Genomic DNA, 16,370 nt, shown 5'->3' with positions numbered 1-16,370 from the left:
TTGCAGACAGTCATACTAACTTCCAAAAATCCAGTAGGAATAAAATAGAGTTAACAATAATTGATTTGACGATATGGCATAGTCAGCTTTTCAACCACTATCACTTTATTAAGGCTGAGAACTAGCGTGAACAGAACAACTGTAAGAAATGCCAGTAATAAACGTATTTCTACTCAGAACAATTCTGCCTATCGTCCTCAACCATGGATTACTAGCTATTATGCATTCAAGTAACAGTCTACTAAGACTAATAAAGACTGCCTTCTATCCTCGTTTTTTAAACTAGTTACTATGCACAAGATGGACATCTGTCATTCACTAAATAACACGGGTGTTTACATGCTCTACTGTATTTCCACAATATTAACCTTCTCTTGCTATTCCTACAGTATTTGCAAATAAATCCTATTGATATCGGCTGTAGTCTAATTAAATTAAATAAAGATTTATCGTTATTACCTTAGAATAATAACGTGATAGCCAGCTAACATTCATGTTACAAGATTGACGAGTATTTACGAGTATCGATATATATTATACACCATACAGTCATGGTTACTGATATCCAATTTTGTTCAAGGCATTTTTTTCCATTGGTCTATTCCTCCAGCCAAGTGTCTCGCTCTGCAAATAAAATGATGCTGTAATAAGGATAAGCTTCAATAGTAATCTTGTTTATCGATCGCTAGCAGCAGCCTCAGATGATCTTGGGCCAAGAATTTCTACTCGCGTAGTCTATTTTATTGTCGCTATGAAGAATTTGAACTAGCGACATCGCTACAGTACACTACATTTCTGCACTAAGGAAGTCAAGTGGACACAAGCGAAAATTGGAGGCTACCTAGTGATCTCCACCATCCGCTTGAGTAATACATTCATTACTCGCTGACATTGGAAGATGCAAGATCAAGTCCTTGCATAGCTAGACAGTAAAGACTACCATTTTTTCCCCATTAAACTATAGCCACCAATACATTGCTGCTCCTATTTTACAGTACGAAGAATTGGAACTGGCGATATCGCTACTATACAATTCGCTTGAACAACAAATTACTTGCATAGCTTGACAGTAAAGACTATTATTTTTTCAACATTAAGCTATAGCCACCAATACATTGCTGCTCCTATCTTATAGTGCGAAGAATTGGAACAAGCGACATAGCTACAATATATTTCTGCACTCATCGCGATCTCAACGATCAGCTTGAGCAACAAATTACTTGTTAGCATTGCAAGATGCAAGATGCAAGATCAAGACCTTGCATCGCTTGACAGTAAAGACTATCATTTTTCCCCCATTAAGCTATAGCCACCAATACATTGCTGCTCCTATTTTACAGTAAGAAGAATTGGAACTGGCGATATCGCTACTATGTAGTACAATTCGCTTGAACAACAAATTACTTGTTGATATTGGAAAATGCAAGATCAAGATCTTGCATAGCTTGACAGTAAAGACTATCATTTTTTGGCCATTAAAGCTATAGCCACCAATATATTGCTGCTCCTATCTTAGAGTGCGAAGAATTGGAACTAGCGACAGAGCTACAATACAGTTCTGCACTCATTGTGATCTCAACGATCCGCTTGAGTAACTAATTACTTGTTGACATTGCAAGATACAAGATCAAGACCTTGCATCGCTTGACAGTAAAGATTATCATTCTTTCCCCATTAAGCTATAGCCACCAATACATTGCTGCTCCTACAGTATCTTATCGTACGAAGAATTGGAACTAGCGACATAGCGACAACACATTTCTGCACTCATGGTGATCTCAACGATCCGCTTGAGTAACTAATTACTTGTTGACATTGGAAGATGCAAAAGCAAGACCTTGCATCGCTTGATAGTAAAGACTATCATTTTTCCTCCATTAAGCTATAGCCATTAATACATTGCTGCTCCTATTTTACAGTACTTACCGATTATATCCTAGAGAGATTGCAGTCTTCATGGCATGATTACTCCTGACTCCACCTTTACAATAAAAGACTAAATTGGTATTCTCTTTGTCCGGCTGAGCGACACCATATCGGATGGCAAAGTCCTCATCATGGATGGATAAAGCTTCTACCAACTGTCCCACTACGTTCAATAAAACAACATATCCTTTATTTAAATCATTAGCTCAGGTTAAGATTGGAGAAGCATGGAATAGTTATTTACATGGTACGTTGATCGATCCGTTAATTTTGCCTTCCTCCGTTAATTCAGCTGGTTCACGAACATCAATCAGATAAATGCTCTTCTCTTCCAGTAGCGTTTTAACTTGTAGTGGCGTTAAATCACGCTGGTCATGAGTGCAATAAAAGCGTTGGCCTATTCTACGCTGGCTGCTGGTAGCCTGCATGAAAGGATAACCAGGCGATGCAATGCTTGCATGATAGTATCGTGGAGCAGAAACGACGCCATTGCTCATGAACATGCGTTGAGCTTGTAGCAGCAGCGTAAAGCGAGTTAACTTGGTATACACCTTAGCCATCAGTCTTCCTTTCTATCTCTCTCTTTCTCTACTGTAGAAATCTTTCACACCGGATGATTCTTTCTCGTGCAATTTGAGCACGATCTTGAGCCCTTTGCAAGTTGGTTGATGGCGGTGGAGCAATGTCCGAAATCAAGCCAGTAGCAGCGAATCGCTGACATCACCCAGACGGATGGAATGACATCCCGCCGTTCTCCCGGGTAGTCCGCCTGACCGGAAGTCCGACGCCAGGGTGTGGAGTCTCGTAGGGTTGGTACCCATTCAGGTATGCCATTCTATACTCTATACACTTATTTTCCAAAGTATCCTATAGCCAGCACAAAGTAAGAGTTGGAGCGCGGGCATGATGACACGGTCTGAGGATAGCCGATAGGTTGACTACCGTAATCATCCTTTAAAGTCCATATTAAAGCCTATTACGCCATCCAAAAAGCGCCGAATACTATGGCAGAATTTTCTCTTTCTCCATCAATCACTATGGCACAGCCATCCAACCACTTCTCGCTTCATCCTATACGCTACTCTATACACTTCTCGCATGTTTTAGTACCTAGATAGGCTTTCGTATAGCAGCCAACCTTGCTTGTTGACCACCCAATCGTAGCAGAGCTTCTGTATCCCATACTCGACCAGGAGAGCTCGGTGGCGCTATGGAGGGAAGAAAAATCTCGGGTAAATTGGATTTTATAGCTTGTATCTTGGTTGATAGGCTAAAATAAGTTGATTGAGTTATAGCTTTATTACTACTCACTATGTTGATGTTGTTTTTGAACGATTGCAATCCAATTGTAGGCGATAAAGAGGTAAATTGGACAGCCGATTGAGTGTGTGGTGAAATGGACAAAGTTGTCCTAGCGTAGGCTAAATGCGAGTCGGTCTACTGACAGAAAATGCAAGGCAAACATGGATGCCAACAACGTTTATTCCATTGGATTGCTTTGCATTTTCTACTGGTGGTAGAGCAATTTGTGTGTTGTGACTGTTGTCAAGCGCTTTAGTCTAGTTTCATTTTGAATGTGTGGTGAAATGGACAAAGTTGTCCTAGCGTAGGCTAAATGCGAGTCGGTCTACTGACAGAAAATGCAAGGCAAACATGGATGACAACAACGTTATTCCAATGGATTGCTTTGCATTTTCAACTAGTGGTAGAGCAATTTGTGTGTTGTGACTGTTTTCAAGCGCTTTAGTCTAGTTTCATTTTGAATGTGTGCTGAAATGTTGTCAAGTTTTCTGACTGTAGGCGAATTGAGAGTGGATCGACCGAGAGAAAATGCAATGCAAACAGGGATGCCAACAAGGTTTATTCCATTGGATTGCTTTGCATTTTCAACTAGTGGTAGAGCAATTTGTGTGTTGTGACTGTTGTCAAGCGCTTTATTCTAGTTTCATTTTGAATGTGTGCTGAAATGGACAAAGTTGTCCTAGCGTAGGCTAAATGCGAGTCGGTCTACTGACAGAAAATGCAAGGCAAACATGGATGGCAACAACGTTATTCCAATGGATTGCTTTGCATTTTCAACTGGTGGTAGAGCAATTTGTGTGTTGTGACTATCGTCAAGCGCTTTAGTCTAGTTTCATTTTGAATGTGTGCTGAAATGGACAAAGTTGTCTGACTGTAGGCGAATTGAGAGTGGATCGACCGAGAGAAAACGCAATGCAAACAGGGATGCCAACAAGGTTTATTCCATTGGATTGCTTTGCATTTTCAACTGGTGGTAGAGCAATTTGTGTGTTGTGACTGTTGTCAAGCACTTTAATCTAGGTTGATTTTGAATGTGTGATGAAATTGACAAAGTTGTATTACAGCAGCGTCAATCACAGTAGGTCTACCGAGAGAAAATGCAATGCAAACTGGGATGGCAACAACGTTTATTCCATTGGATTGTGTTTGCATTTTCAACTGGTGGTAGAGCAATTTGTGTGTTATGACTGTTGTTAAACGCTTTAGTGTATGTTGATGTTGGTATCGAAGGTAGTTGAAGATAGAACGGATGAGATAGATCGGTGTAGAATAGTGGCCAGTGACTTGAAAGACGACTGTAGTCATGGTCGACAACGAATGACAGTTTTAGCTATCAGCTCGATGACAATCCGCTCTTTAACCTCTTTTTTTCAGGGCAAAAATGTACCGGATTATATCGGATTCGCTAATCTGCCCAACCAAGTGCATCGGAAAGCAGTCAAGAAAGGCTTTGAATTCACAGTTGTTGTTGTTGGAGAATCAGGCCTTGGTAAATCCACTTTAATCGATTCACTTTTTCAAACCAATCTGTATGCAGACCGTAATATTCCTAATGCAAAAGGTAAGAGTAGAAAGGGAGTTGATCGATTAAGGTAGGCAGTGGCCTGCCTTACTAGATGGACACATAACTTGGACGTGCGAGGCAGGAACTCTTTCAGTCTGCCTTTCAACGCCCATTTATTTTTTTAAGCGCCACATTAGATGATTAGTTGAGTACAAAGGTGTTGCAAGATTCCTATTCGATAGTAACATGCATCATAAAGATCAATTATGTTGTGTCAAAATTAATCAATGCTAACATACAGTATAACGGATACATTTTCTTTAGCTCGCATCAAAAAAACCGTGGAAATTCGGAAACAGACCGTAGATATTGAAGAAAAGGGTGTAAGATTACGCTTGTCGGTGGTGGATACCCCCGGATTTGGAGATGCTTTAAATAACGATAAATGGTTCGATTGCTTTCGAAATGATATCAATGACATTTAGCGTATGCATGACGATGACATGTTACTATGCAATCTACAGTAAGATCATAATGGATTCCCATCTAATTTTAACAGTTGGGACAATATCGTCAAATTTATCGATGAACAATATGAGAAATATTTGAGTGATGAATCGGGTTTGAATCGTAGAAACATTACTGATCAACGCGTCCATTGCTGCTTATACTTTATATCCCCAACTGGAAATGGGTAAGTCGTGCAAAGTTGCGATACTTGACGAGTTTTTCCTTGTCGACAAAAAGTTATCTTGACAGTATTGATACTGATCAAGTAAGTGTTTTTCCTTTTATTAGACTAAAACCGTTAGATATAGAATTTATGAAGAGATTAGATACTCGAGTCAATATTGTACCAGTTATTGCCAAATCGGATACACTAACCGCCCATGAAATCAAAACACTAAAGCGTAAAGTTAGTCAATGCCGGCAAAGCTATCGATGTTCATCTCGTAGACTTGAATACACGTTGCTTTAAATCCCTTTTCATCTTGTCAATCGTAGATTCTAGACGATATCAGGACCCATAGTATCGACGTATATACGTTTCCCGAAACAGATAGTGATGAAGATGAAGAATTTAAAAGAGAAAATAATCAATTGAAGGTAAGATATTGATCAACTATTATTCCGTGGTTTTCATACACTTATACCATATCCTATATGGATTTTCTGGTCGTCATAGTCAAGTGTGCCTTTTGCTGTGGTTGGCAGTAATAAATTTTACGATATCCGTGGTAAAAAAGTGCGAGGGCGCCAATATCCGTGGGGCATCGTTGAAGGTAAAGCATGCTAGAGAATACACTGTTTCCCTAAAATAGGATATTTACCAGCTGTTGCAGCTGCTGAAATTGAAATACTTGACGATAACGTGAATGGACGTTTTTCTTCTTGCTTTACGCTTGACTTACTTGCTTGGTTCTTGACAGTCGAAAACTTGGAGCATTGCGATTTTGCCAAATTGAGAAGCATGTTGATCAGGTAATATGGGAAGATTAATTGCACCTTTACTTTAATACTCGTCGGTTTGCATAACCTTAAAACTAAGCATACGCGTATATTGAAAGGACTCACATGCAAGATTTGAAAGAAGTAACTCATGAAGTTCTATATGAACAATACCGTGCTAACCGCCTTCGTAGCGGTGATAGTAGCAATTTATCGTATCAGAGAAGGTAAATGGAAAGTAGAAATTTCCAATAAGAACTGCAATATCCTTGCTATGCTTCATTGGAATCCTGTCGATATCCAATATTACAGTATTGAAATCTAATCGTGTACTATGTTCAATACGCGTAGTAAACTGAAACGAGAATCCATGCTCATACGTGACAATATGGATGAAAAGACCAACGAACTTCTTAAAGCTAAAGAAGACGAGGTTTGTCGACATCACAGTTGCAAAGCAGCTTGCTTTGACTCAATACTGAATGGCATGGCTTATTATTTTTTCGACCATTCTAGTTACAACGTATGAAACTCTTAGTAGCTCAAATGGAAAAGGAAAAGAAAGAACTAATGATGAACAAGTGAGAAGATGAATTGAAGGTTTTACTAAATAGCAAACAGTCAAGATATTTTATACGATGCAAACCATACTTTACTACGAATGTAGTCATACAGTATAGGGAAATAAAATGTGCACATAGTCGCAATATTATACATATGCAAACATGCACTCGTTGCCTTATCAATCGGTGTAAGTCATTATTATAACAGTGTTTTTACATATCATGGTGAAGAAATAGATTCACCTTGATTCCATTGGTATACGTATCAGCATAAGTCCTATTGTTGTGGCTATAGTTTAAAAAGTACCGTAGTGAAATATTGTAAAAACTTTAATATGGTAAGATCTGTTAGGCCATAGAAAAAAATGTTAACGTTGCGGTTGGTTTTGCTAATTAAAGAGCTCTGCATATAAGTGTGGTTGCCGTCTTTTCTAAATGACGGTAGCTCTACTCCGGATAGTCCAATCACTTTAATTTTGTATACATTTCATTTATAAAATTTGGATTCTAATTGCTAATATAATAATGCAACTTGAATGGATGTGACGAAATACTGCCTTGATAGGCTTTTCAAGTAGGAGACAATAATTGTCCAAATTGTTCAAAAGCAACAATTTATTAAAGTTTTTTGTCACAGTCTTTAAAATTGGAGTTGTTGATTGAAAGGACTATAGCATAATTTCCATTACGGCTGAAGACAGTCATAGAAATTTTATTCCACGCAATTCCATTTTTTTTTACAGTAATTTCAGTCACATCAGATTATTTACAAGACACATAACGTCGATATTACAGAGAACAGTCAAGACAGATACGTAAATTATTAAATGTATTTTGCCCTGTAATATTATACATCGAGCATTCGAGGATATTGGATTGAAGACGGTACAGTACCAAACCCAAACTGAGTTCTATCAAAAGCGTTTGATTAAGACTACTTACAGCGGTTATCATTATTCTCTTCTGTTCGAGTGGGGCTACAAGATTGCCGCGTCTTGAAGACAATATAGTTTTACAGAAATACTGCCAGAATATACAGGTCTCATCTGCATATAGGCGTATACATATACAGTTATGATAAAGTCTTTGTTAATTATTGTAATAGTACGAAGAATACGCAACTTGCTATGTTACAGGGGACAAGCATATTACGAGCATCTTTAGACACAGAAAAACAGCCCTATTTCATCAATTTACCGTCATACCTTCCTCCTTTTGGTAGGGCTATTTTATCTAATAGCGACTTCATTTCTGCACTTTCCTCATAAGTTTTTAACAATTCATATAATGCTACTATTTGGCGTGTAACTTCAAATAACAAATCTAAATCAACCGATAACTCGGCAAACCATTGCGTGCAATCGATACTCTGTATAATGCAGGCAGTATGGAGGCAAGCTACAAAAAAGGACGAAAAAAGGCCATTGCTTATTCATCAATCATATCAAGAAGAATACGATTAGTAATTAATTCGTGCTTATTCGATGAACTATACCCAAAGCGATAATATACGGTGGATACATAAGACAGATATCGGTGTTGTAGCTATCGTTGATTGCTCTCCTAAATGTACATTAAAGAAGATTGTTGACAAAAAACGCCACGACTTAAAAATCATTTTTATTTCATCTACTCCATTTACCATGCACAAGGCAAGAGTGCGTCTTTTTTTTCAAAATCTTCAACAAACTGAAGTAGAGGTCTGTATGGATGAAAAACGATCAGAGAGCAATCCTAGTAAGAAAATGGAAAGAATGAAATGCGTTAGAAGTAGAAAATTTTAAAATAGTAATTATAAAGCATGTCCAGCTTACTAATAGTTCCAACAGGAAAAACTCGCATTCCAATATCTTATTTGAAGTATAAAGTATAAAAGTTAGGGACACAATACAGATGAAGGAGCTACTGATAATAGTATGAAACCTCAATGTTATATTACTTCAATCATTGTAACCCGAAATCGTAATAAAAATCTTACCACAGGCATCTTATATGGATAATCTGATCCAAAGTAGCTGGAATACTTTTGTTTCACTGTAACAATTCCCATATTAACCACAGTTAACATAATAATAATAGTAATAACGTTCATTTCCAAAGGGAAGATTAGCAGACACTTACCAACATTTGTACAAGCGTTTATAAAGCGTCCAGTATTTATAATGCCGCATTCCTATCGATCATTGAAAAGTATGGCAAATTACATGAATACAAGATACACGTATGGCAGTAGCAAGTTGGCTAGATAAACGAACCTCTGCCTTGGATGCTAATAGAATACAGGTTGGAGCTAGAAGTAGTGGCGCGATCGATTTTAGACTATTCCTAAAATTCGTAGAAATTTATCTTTAGATATTATTATTACACGAAATTTTAGTAAATTAGAGCTCATACAGGCACACTACCAGCCTACTGATTTTTATAATCACTTTACGCCACTAAGTATGCAAAATCTCCATCATTAATCTATATCCCTATAAGTATGCCCATTTTTTGACTCGGGAAAGATATTAAGCTACCTGGAATAAAATCGTTTAAAGTATACAATTGCCGTTGCAATAACTTGTTGCCGTAATTTCAATAAATCTCCCAAATGACGAATGACTGGAAAACAAATTGAAAAATTGGCTTAGAATTAAATAAACAATTAATGCATGAAAATTTTCTGTACAATTCACAACTCATTATGCCTAGGTGCAGTATACAACATGGAGGCTACAATTCAGTTCTCTAGATAGGTATGACATAAGAATAGCATCAACAAGACGTAACTACTATGGGTTATACTAAATCGATGATGGCATTGAGTACAATCAAATTGAATCTTAATCAAAATGTGCTTGTAACCATCGCTGCTAGATCTCTAAAGTTAGCTATGCTTGTACAGTACTAAGAAAGCAACGTTAACGCATCGATTTTGCTAACATTTGGCCATGAATGGTTCATACGATAAATCGAATCTATGCTGACGAATAGAATTGTGCTAAAATACCGATTCGTTCATTTAAGGTTTATTCCTGATCCAAGCAAATACTGCTTTGCTAATTATTTTGTCTCTAAAGTTAGCTTTATTTGTACAGTACTATGAATACAACGTTAACGTATCGATCTTGCTAGCAATTGGCCATGAATGGATAATACGGTAAATCGAATCTATGCAAACCGAATAGAATTGTACTAGAACATCGACCCATTCATTTAAGGTTTATTCCTGATGAAAGTAAATGCTGCTTTGCTAATTATTTTGTATCGAATTAATTTTTGGATACTTTGTCCGCGTTGAGAGATTGCCGTTACCGTTATCGATATACAGTATTGTAATACCCTATCTTATTCCCTCTCCATATTACTCTCTATCTCACTGTATTCACGATCTATTATCAAATTCATCTTCAAAGCACATTTAGCAAACTGCATAAACTTACAATTAGCGAAAAACATATGAATCTTAAAAATTTCATCTTCAGATAAATAGGATAAGTCTTCTTCTCTTCCAGCTAAAATTTCCTGCCGGTCAAGCACCCATTGAGAGCTAACAAAATGAAATAGCATAAAAGTCAGTATAACCACGATATAACAGTACAACAACCCACCATCCTCTTCCTCTGAATACTACTACCCATTCAAAATACTCTCTACAATAAAATGTTGTTCGTTAATCATTGCGCCAAGTCAATAATAGTAAGATTATCCCTACAAAGTTTGCCTATTTTGAAACTATCCATTGGCATATCACAACTGACAAGCATTCCGCCACTACAAGTGAAAAGAATCAACTACTGTACTAGCAACATTATTGTAAGCCTGAATGGTTATCTAATGAATTCCTTTTCATCAATAACGAGGCAGTAGCTACATTTCTTTGGCATTTTTACCAGCTATCATTGCAACTACGACTTACTAATGAGACGATTTCCAAAAATTGGCAGCCATGATCGTTTTTCCAATTAAGCCTAATTTCGATTTTCGAGCATGCGCATCTCACTGTTTGAAATCTTGTTCTTCTAGTACAGTGCACTGTCAGTGTGTGCTTCAGTGGGCCCAACAAGGTGATAGTAAAACTAGAAATTTTTCTCCTGTTTCAGTTGTTCTATAGTCACTCTATCAAAATGCTGTCATACGGACTACCGTATGGAACAGTGAGTAGTGCGGTGATTGAATTAGTCTGGCCCCATCCATAAATCGTCTTCAAGTTTTGCAAAGCTCGCCATGATTTCAGAAGTTTAGATGCCTAGCATACAGCTTGTGATCGATTTCAGCACTATTTATGCCTAGCATCCAGTTGGTTAAGACTAATATCGATGATTTGATCTATTCGTAAGGGAATGGAGATATCTTACTGTTCCTCTAGAGCACTGAAAGACGAGTACCATATCCATTCAATCCCTCCTAGATTTGCAAATTGAATGAATTTGATATCGCTGCACGTTAATAATTTGTTGCATGCTGAATACTTCAAGGATAGTGGCCAGATGGAATTATCACTTGATAGGGTAGAAGATCATTACGAATGCGTTCGAATACCATCATCTTTTGATCATATGTATACGGGTATAGATATACTTGCTATGCTTAGATAGAGGCGCGTACTAAATCATAGACAATCAATGTTAATGCATGATGAGGAGGATACGATTTATGCGCATAAATGATTAATAGCTATAATATTCACGAACAGTAATCTATGGATAATAGGGCCAAGCTGGCAGATTCAACTGATTTCGATTCGTTTCATATGTTTTATTCATAGCATACATGCATGTAGATCATCCCTATATCGTAGTTGATATCAGCATTTTTACCTTCGAAATAGAAAATGTTAATGCGTGTGAATAGGATAATAGTCTATAGACCAAAGATTAAGCGCACAGGAATGATTCTTGATGCAGCGAAAGGTGTGCTGTTTATCACATAAAATGAAATGCTATGGGAACGGATGATCTTAATCACAGCACTTTAGGTACACAAATTGTCGATATCATTTCTTACTTTGATATAGAGAGAATCCATTGCAAACATATCAAGTCTGTCACTACGCAATTCTTCTGGATGGTTGAAAAACTATTGAAATCAGCACTTATCGTAATGGCTATAATCCACCGATTCATATGGGATTATAGATGGGGCCTAGAACTATCCGATAAATTTTGACCTTAGAATTTCTAGTAGCGATAACTTTAAATTGGATTCAATTCATATTCCTACTCCGACTTGAGAATACAGATAAAACACAACGATGATAATATTGCTTTTAATTGAATTTCCAAAATGCAATTCACTTTATTGAGTTAACTAAAAAATAAGTAGTACTTGTCTACTGAAATGGAGAAATTCACTTTATGCTTTAATCATATTTTGTAAATGATCCTATTCTTTCACTGGTTCAGTACAAAGTCATGAAATGATTCAGGAATCATCTATCATGCCTTTCGTGCTCTAAATATCAGGCATTACGTTATCCTGCCAATAAAATGTTAACATTTAGACCATGCTAATTCATACCATGCTCTTCCCAATGATCATATAGAACTCGCCTAAGCAAAACAGGCAGTGCTGCAGTAGTTTAAATTGGAAGAAGCAGCGTTAGTAGCTTAACAATTAAAATTCGAGCCTAGACTTGAATAATTTACCAACTCTTGCTTCATCGTTTTTCACTATTTGTAAATATCTCAATACAAAGGTTTCATAAATTAAAAATGAAATTACTTTACTGGATATTATATCCTCAACCTAAGCAGCATCATCAGTAATATTAGAATTTAGTCTTTTAATTTAGATTAACTTAGAATTATTCATAACCTATGAGTATATTAGTAATTCCAATACTAAAAGAATTAACTATAGAAAGGCAAGCGACTGGAGAATAAAACTACAAAATTGTCGATAGCATATTACTATTCATAGGGAATTAAGATTAGATTGATAGTGTCTGGTTAAACCATATAATATGGTAAGGTTGTTTACTCCTTAAATGTACGTTTAGGATAAAATTAGACAACGTATCTATTTATAGACATACGGGTATAAATGTTTATTTTGATCTAATTGAAGGTGTAGATGTAATGTTTTCTCAATATCTTACAATCATGGTACAGAACAATGCCAGTAAGGCAATGATCTGTGTATACAATATCCGTTTGCAAGTTTACAATCCAAAGACTTTGTGAGTGTTGACATATTTCTGTTAATATATCACTTCATCACTGCGCATGATAATGATATTCCATCCTCTGCTCTAATGCAAAGTCTATACTGCACTGTAGTCTGTATGCGAGCTCATACCGTGCAAAGGATGCATCGAGACCTGCAAGATTGTAAAGTATCTCATTTCATTAATAGCTTTAAAAACTGTAGAATTACCCGAAATTTTTAGTTATTCAAAGCGAAACATCTTCAATGGCAAACTTTAGCAAGAATATAAATTTACTATTTAAATAAATTGAATTCTTGTTGGTTTAATGGTAAGAAATACTAAATGTCGAATCCTGTTCATGGTATAACTTATGAAAGTGTAACATATCTGAGACTGGCAAATCATCTCAGCAATCTCCTAACATTAACTGATCAATTTCTCAGGTAAATAATTATTAAATAGTTTGCTTTATAGCATCACTATAATGAATTGAGTGCATTGGATTTCTAATCGCCAACGTAGTAGCTTTCGTGCTGCTAGAAATGGATTTTGTATAAGAGCTTAGGTCTAGATTCTATACCAATATAAATAAACATGACTAGAAAACGGAACGCAGCTGTATCAGCCAACTACATTTTCCAACCATAGGAGTGCATGAATAATTTGATTTGATAGAATATTCCATATCAGAGTTCAAAGGATTACATCTTAAAAAATCAGTCACTTTTGCAATATCGTGTCCAATATAGAACACTAATGCATTACTTTATTCCTTAGTTAGCTTAGCTAACCTGGAAGTTCGTGATGCATGCTATACAATTTCAAATCATACAATCTCATGTAATAAGCGTATGCTAAAATGTACTTCTGAATTCATTAACCACTTTCTAATACTATAATTCATTAGAATTTTACTACCGCAATCATTGTTCGGATAACTATTGTTAATAGCATGCTTTTGCTATTGATGTAAAGCAAACATGAAACTTCTGTACATATTTATGACTTATGAGGTTGCGACTTTGAATTTGGCCTTCCATTATTTAATGTCTGTACATCTAACTGGTATAATATGCGGGCTGAGCAGTCTCAAAAAGGCAGTTATAGCTTGGATAGATATAGGATTTGGGCCAATATCAAGCTTGTACTATTCTTGTCGAACAGAATTGTGATAGAGGTAAATGTAAAAGTTGGAGATTGTAGAACGCATTGATTGAAACTTTACTTAAATTTGCTAAGGCATTCTTAATATTATATATAAGAGATGAGTTTAAAACTTATTCGATACTCGTAATTTGCTTTTAATTCATAAAAAAAGTGTTGAGAAACTTAGATTGCTAAAACAGTGGCAATTAATACGATTTTGCTGTTAAACACGACCGTTAGAAACTTTACTAGTAGAGCAAATTATACTTTGAGTTAAAAGGAAATCTAGTAGTCATTTATCCTTCATCACTTTATAATATCTACATTCGTAGTAGGCACATACAAAGTTCACCATTATCATGATTTTATGGAGTATGCTAATTCGACTCTAAAGATTGAAAAAAAACTTCAAATTTTATTTGCCATGCCAGGATTTGCTTTCCTGTGTTTCCTGATCAAATTTGCATAGCAAGATCATTACAATCAATATGTTAAAATAAGTAAAGAGTAAATAAAAACATTCTGATTGTTAAACGTTAAAATTGGAAACTATCAAGTGGTACAAAGCTATTGGGATTGTAAAAGTACTTTAGAGTTTGGACTTACGAAACATTTAATGAAAATGAGCATTACTTTTATGCTCTAGAATATGAATATTAGTGTATTTATATATGGCGAACTAGTAATGAAAAGGTAATTATATAATGCTAATCCATTTTGCTTTTGCTCACTGTGATCAGTTTCAACGAAATCACATTATTATGAATATTGCTAATCAAGCACCCTAAATACTAAATTTTAGACATTGAGTGCTGTACCAGTCTTATTGCTGGCATACGTAAAAGAAAAAGCTAGGATTTAATAGATGGAGAAGCTATAATTTATTCTATACTTATTTACTAAATTAGTTAGAATTTATAAGTTATTCTTTGATAATTATTTATTATATGATGCAGCTAGGGAGCTAAAATAATCGTATGGCTAATAATCAGTGATATAATCTTTCGAATATTTACCGTCCTATAATATTTCACATTTTTAGATCGAAGTACATTCCATATTATAGCTAATAAGATAGGTTCAGATTGGTCAAGATTGCTTTCAGAACTAAGTCAACTAAGCGAAATTAAAATATCAGATCAAGGTTTCAGCAATGATCAAGTGATATCCTGTCTTATTGCTTGGTATAATAAAAATGGTGGTGAAATTGCAATCGATATGATTATTGAAAAGCTTCTTGCAATTGACAGATATGACATTGTCCATTTAATTGGTTAGCAATAAGTAAAAAGGGTAAATTGTATTAAACATGAAAATTTAAGTATATTTATATTGTGATAAAGAAAATGACTACATATCGTTTCCCACAAGTTCGATCAGTTTATCATAAAACCATTTACTGAAGAACTTCCAAAGTTCGGATAAGTTCGGATAAGTTCGTCTGTCATTAAAAGACACTTTCTTAATATTGTTTATCGTAATGATTTTAAGTACAGCTACCTCTTAGTCTATTAATTTAATACTCTAAAGTATTGAGCGTAAGCGCTTAACTATCTATGTGAAAAATTTTCTGTCTTGCATTTGCAACCATTCATAGAATTGAGAAAAATAGTTAGCTGTTATTTTAACACCTTATGCTAGACAATACAAAACTGAAGATTCCTTATAAATGGACTAAATCATTCGCCAAGAATCAAAATAACACCGCATACAAATTTTGACTGCTATTACGGCAATCAACAAACTGCTATTAGTTCTCAATTTATTAATCCATCCCCTAAATATTCTTCAACTACGCATAATGTAGAAAATATTGATTAATATCGATCCAGTTTTCCTAGTTTACTTAGTTTTAAAGGAAATAAAACTAAGTAAATTTAATTATTAACTTGCTCATACTTATCTTTATCTATATTTTCTTTTAGGCTATAGGAGGAGAAATCATTCCAGTTTTTTGGGTTAGTAAATCTATAATACAATACTATTAGCCGATATGAAAATAGATACAAAATTTTATTTTTGTTTTATTTATTCATCAATTACTTCAAATTTTATGAGCGTCTTGATCCGTTGAAAACTACAACTTTATATCACCCATTCAAACAGCTTTTACAAAAAATTACTCACATAACCTTTAAATTAAGATTCTCTATTGACTGTTAACAGGTTATATCTTACGGAGCCTTCCACCAATATCCAATGATCAATACATCCTGCGTGTGGATACTACTTGCGATATTTGCAACATACTGCAGAAAATCCATCAGCAGGGCGGTCATTTAATAGTCCATGGTAGATCTGGCAGCGGTAAGAGTACCTTAGTAAATCAAGCAATTCGACAAGCTGT

At 35.5% G+C, this 16,370-nt stretch overlaps 4 protein-coding genes across 4 annotated transcripts in view; 2 read left to right on the top strand and 2 right to left on the bottom strand.

Annotated features, from left to right (window-relative positions):
- Positions 1 to 590: 590 nt before the first annotated feature.
- Positions 591 to 2,288, bottom strand: TRIADDRAFT_17427 (uncharacterized protein; the record flags this gene model as incomplete). The annotated part of the gene is made up of 3 exons (XM_002115512.1): positions 591 to 624; positions 1,927 to 2,089; positions 2,171 to 2,288. Coding segments are annotated over 3 exons (315 nt in total), but the record flags the coding sequence as incomplete, so codon positions are not given.
- Positions 2,289 to 4,569: 2,281 nt separating this feature from the next.
- On the top strand, positions 4,570 to 6,710 carry TRIADDRAFT_50746 (uncharacterized protein; the record flags this gene model as incomplete). Its single annotated transcript, XM_002115640.1, has 9 exons — positions 4,570 to 4,789; positions 5,057 to 5,180; positions 5,292 to 5,426; positions 5,531 to 5,648; positions 5,738 to 5,839; positions 5,919 to 6,015; positions 6,163 to 6,214; positions 6,301 to 6,408; positions 6,533 to 6,710. The coding sequence occupies 9 exons, from the start codon at positions 4,570 to 4,572 to the stop codon at positions 6,708 to 6,710; spliced, it is 1,134 nt and encodes a 377-aa protein (XP_002115676.1).
- A 1,214-nt stretch (positions 6,711 to 7,924) lies between these two features.
- On the bottom strand, positions 7,925 to 10,677 carry TRIADDRAFT_29608 (uncharacterized protein; the record flags this gene model as incomplete). The annotated part of the gene is made up of 10 exons (XM_002115511.1): positions 7,925 to 8,142; positions 8,240 to 8,307; positions 8,387 to 8,478; positions 8,559 to 8,594; positions 8,723 to 8,778; positions 8,866 to 8,917; positions 9,000 to 9,069; positions 9,264 to 9,348; positions 10,170 to 10,276; positions 10,646 to 10,677. 10 exons carry the CDS (start codon positions 10,675 to 10,677, stop codon positions 7,925 to 7,927), a joined length of 816 nt encoding a protein of 271 aa, XP_002115547.1.
- A 3,180-nt stretch (positions 10,678 to 13,857) lies between these two features.
- The window catches only part of TRIADDRAFT_59608 (uncharacterized protein), a gene marked incomplete at both ends in the record, with an annotated part of 9,761 nt that continues 7,248 nt past the window's right edge, over positions 13,858 to 16,370 (top strand). The window contains 4 exons of the mRNA XM_002115639.1: positions 13,858 to 13,942; positions 15,066 to 15,296; positions 15,949 to 15,981; positions 16,190 to 16,330. Coding sequence (XP_002115675.1) covers positions 13,858 to 13,942; positions 15,066 to 15,296; positions 15,949 to 15,981; positions 16,190 to 16,330 — 490 coding nt within the window. The remainder of the gene's footprint in view (positions 13,943 to 15,065; positions 15,297 to 15,948; positions 15,982 to 16,189; positions 16,331 to 16,370) is intronic.

The sequence above is a fragment of the Trichoplax adhaerens genome, genomic scaffold, assembly GCF_000150275.1.
Source record: "Trichoplax adhaerens TRIADscaffold_11 genomic scaffold, whole genome shotgun sequence".
In the NCBI taxonomy this organism is placed as follows: Eukaryota; Metazoa; Placozoa; class Uniplacotomia; order Trichoplacea; family Trichoplacidae; genus Trichoplax; species Trichoplax adhaerens.
Note: the sequence above shows the minus strand (reverse complement) of the source record. Positions and strands in the feature narration are given on the sequence as shown.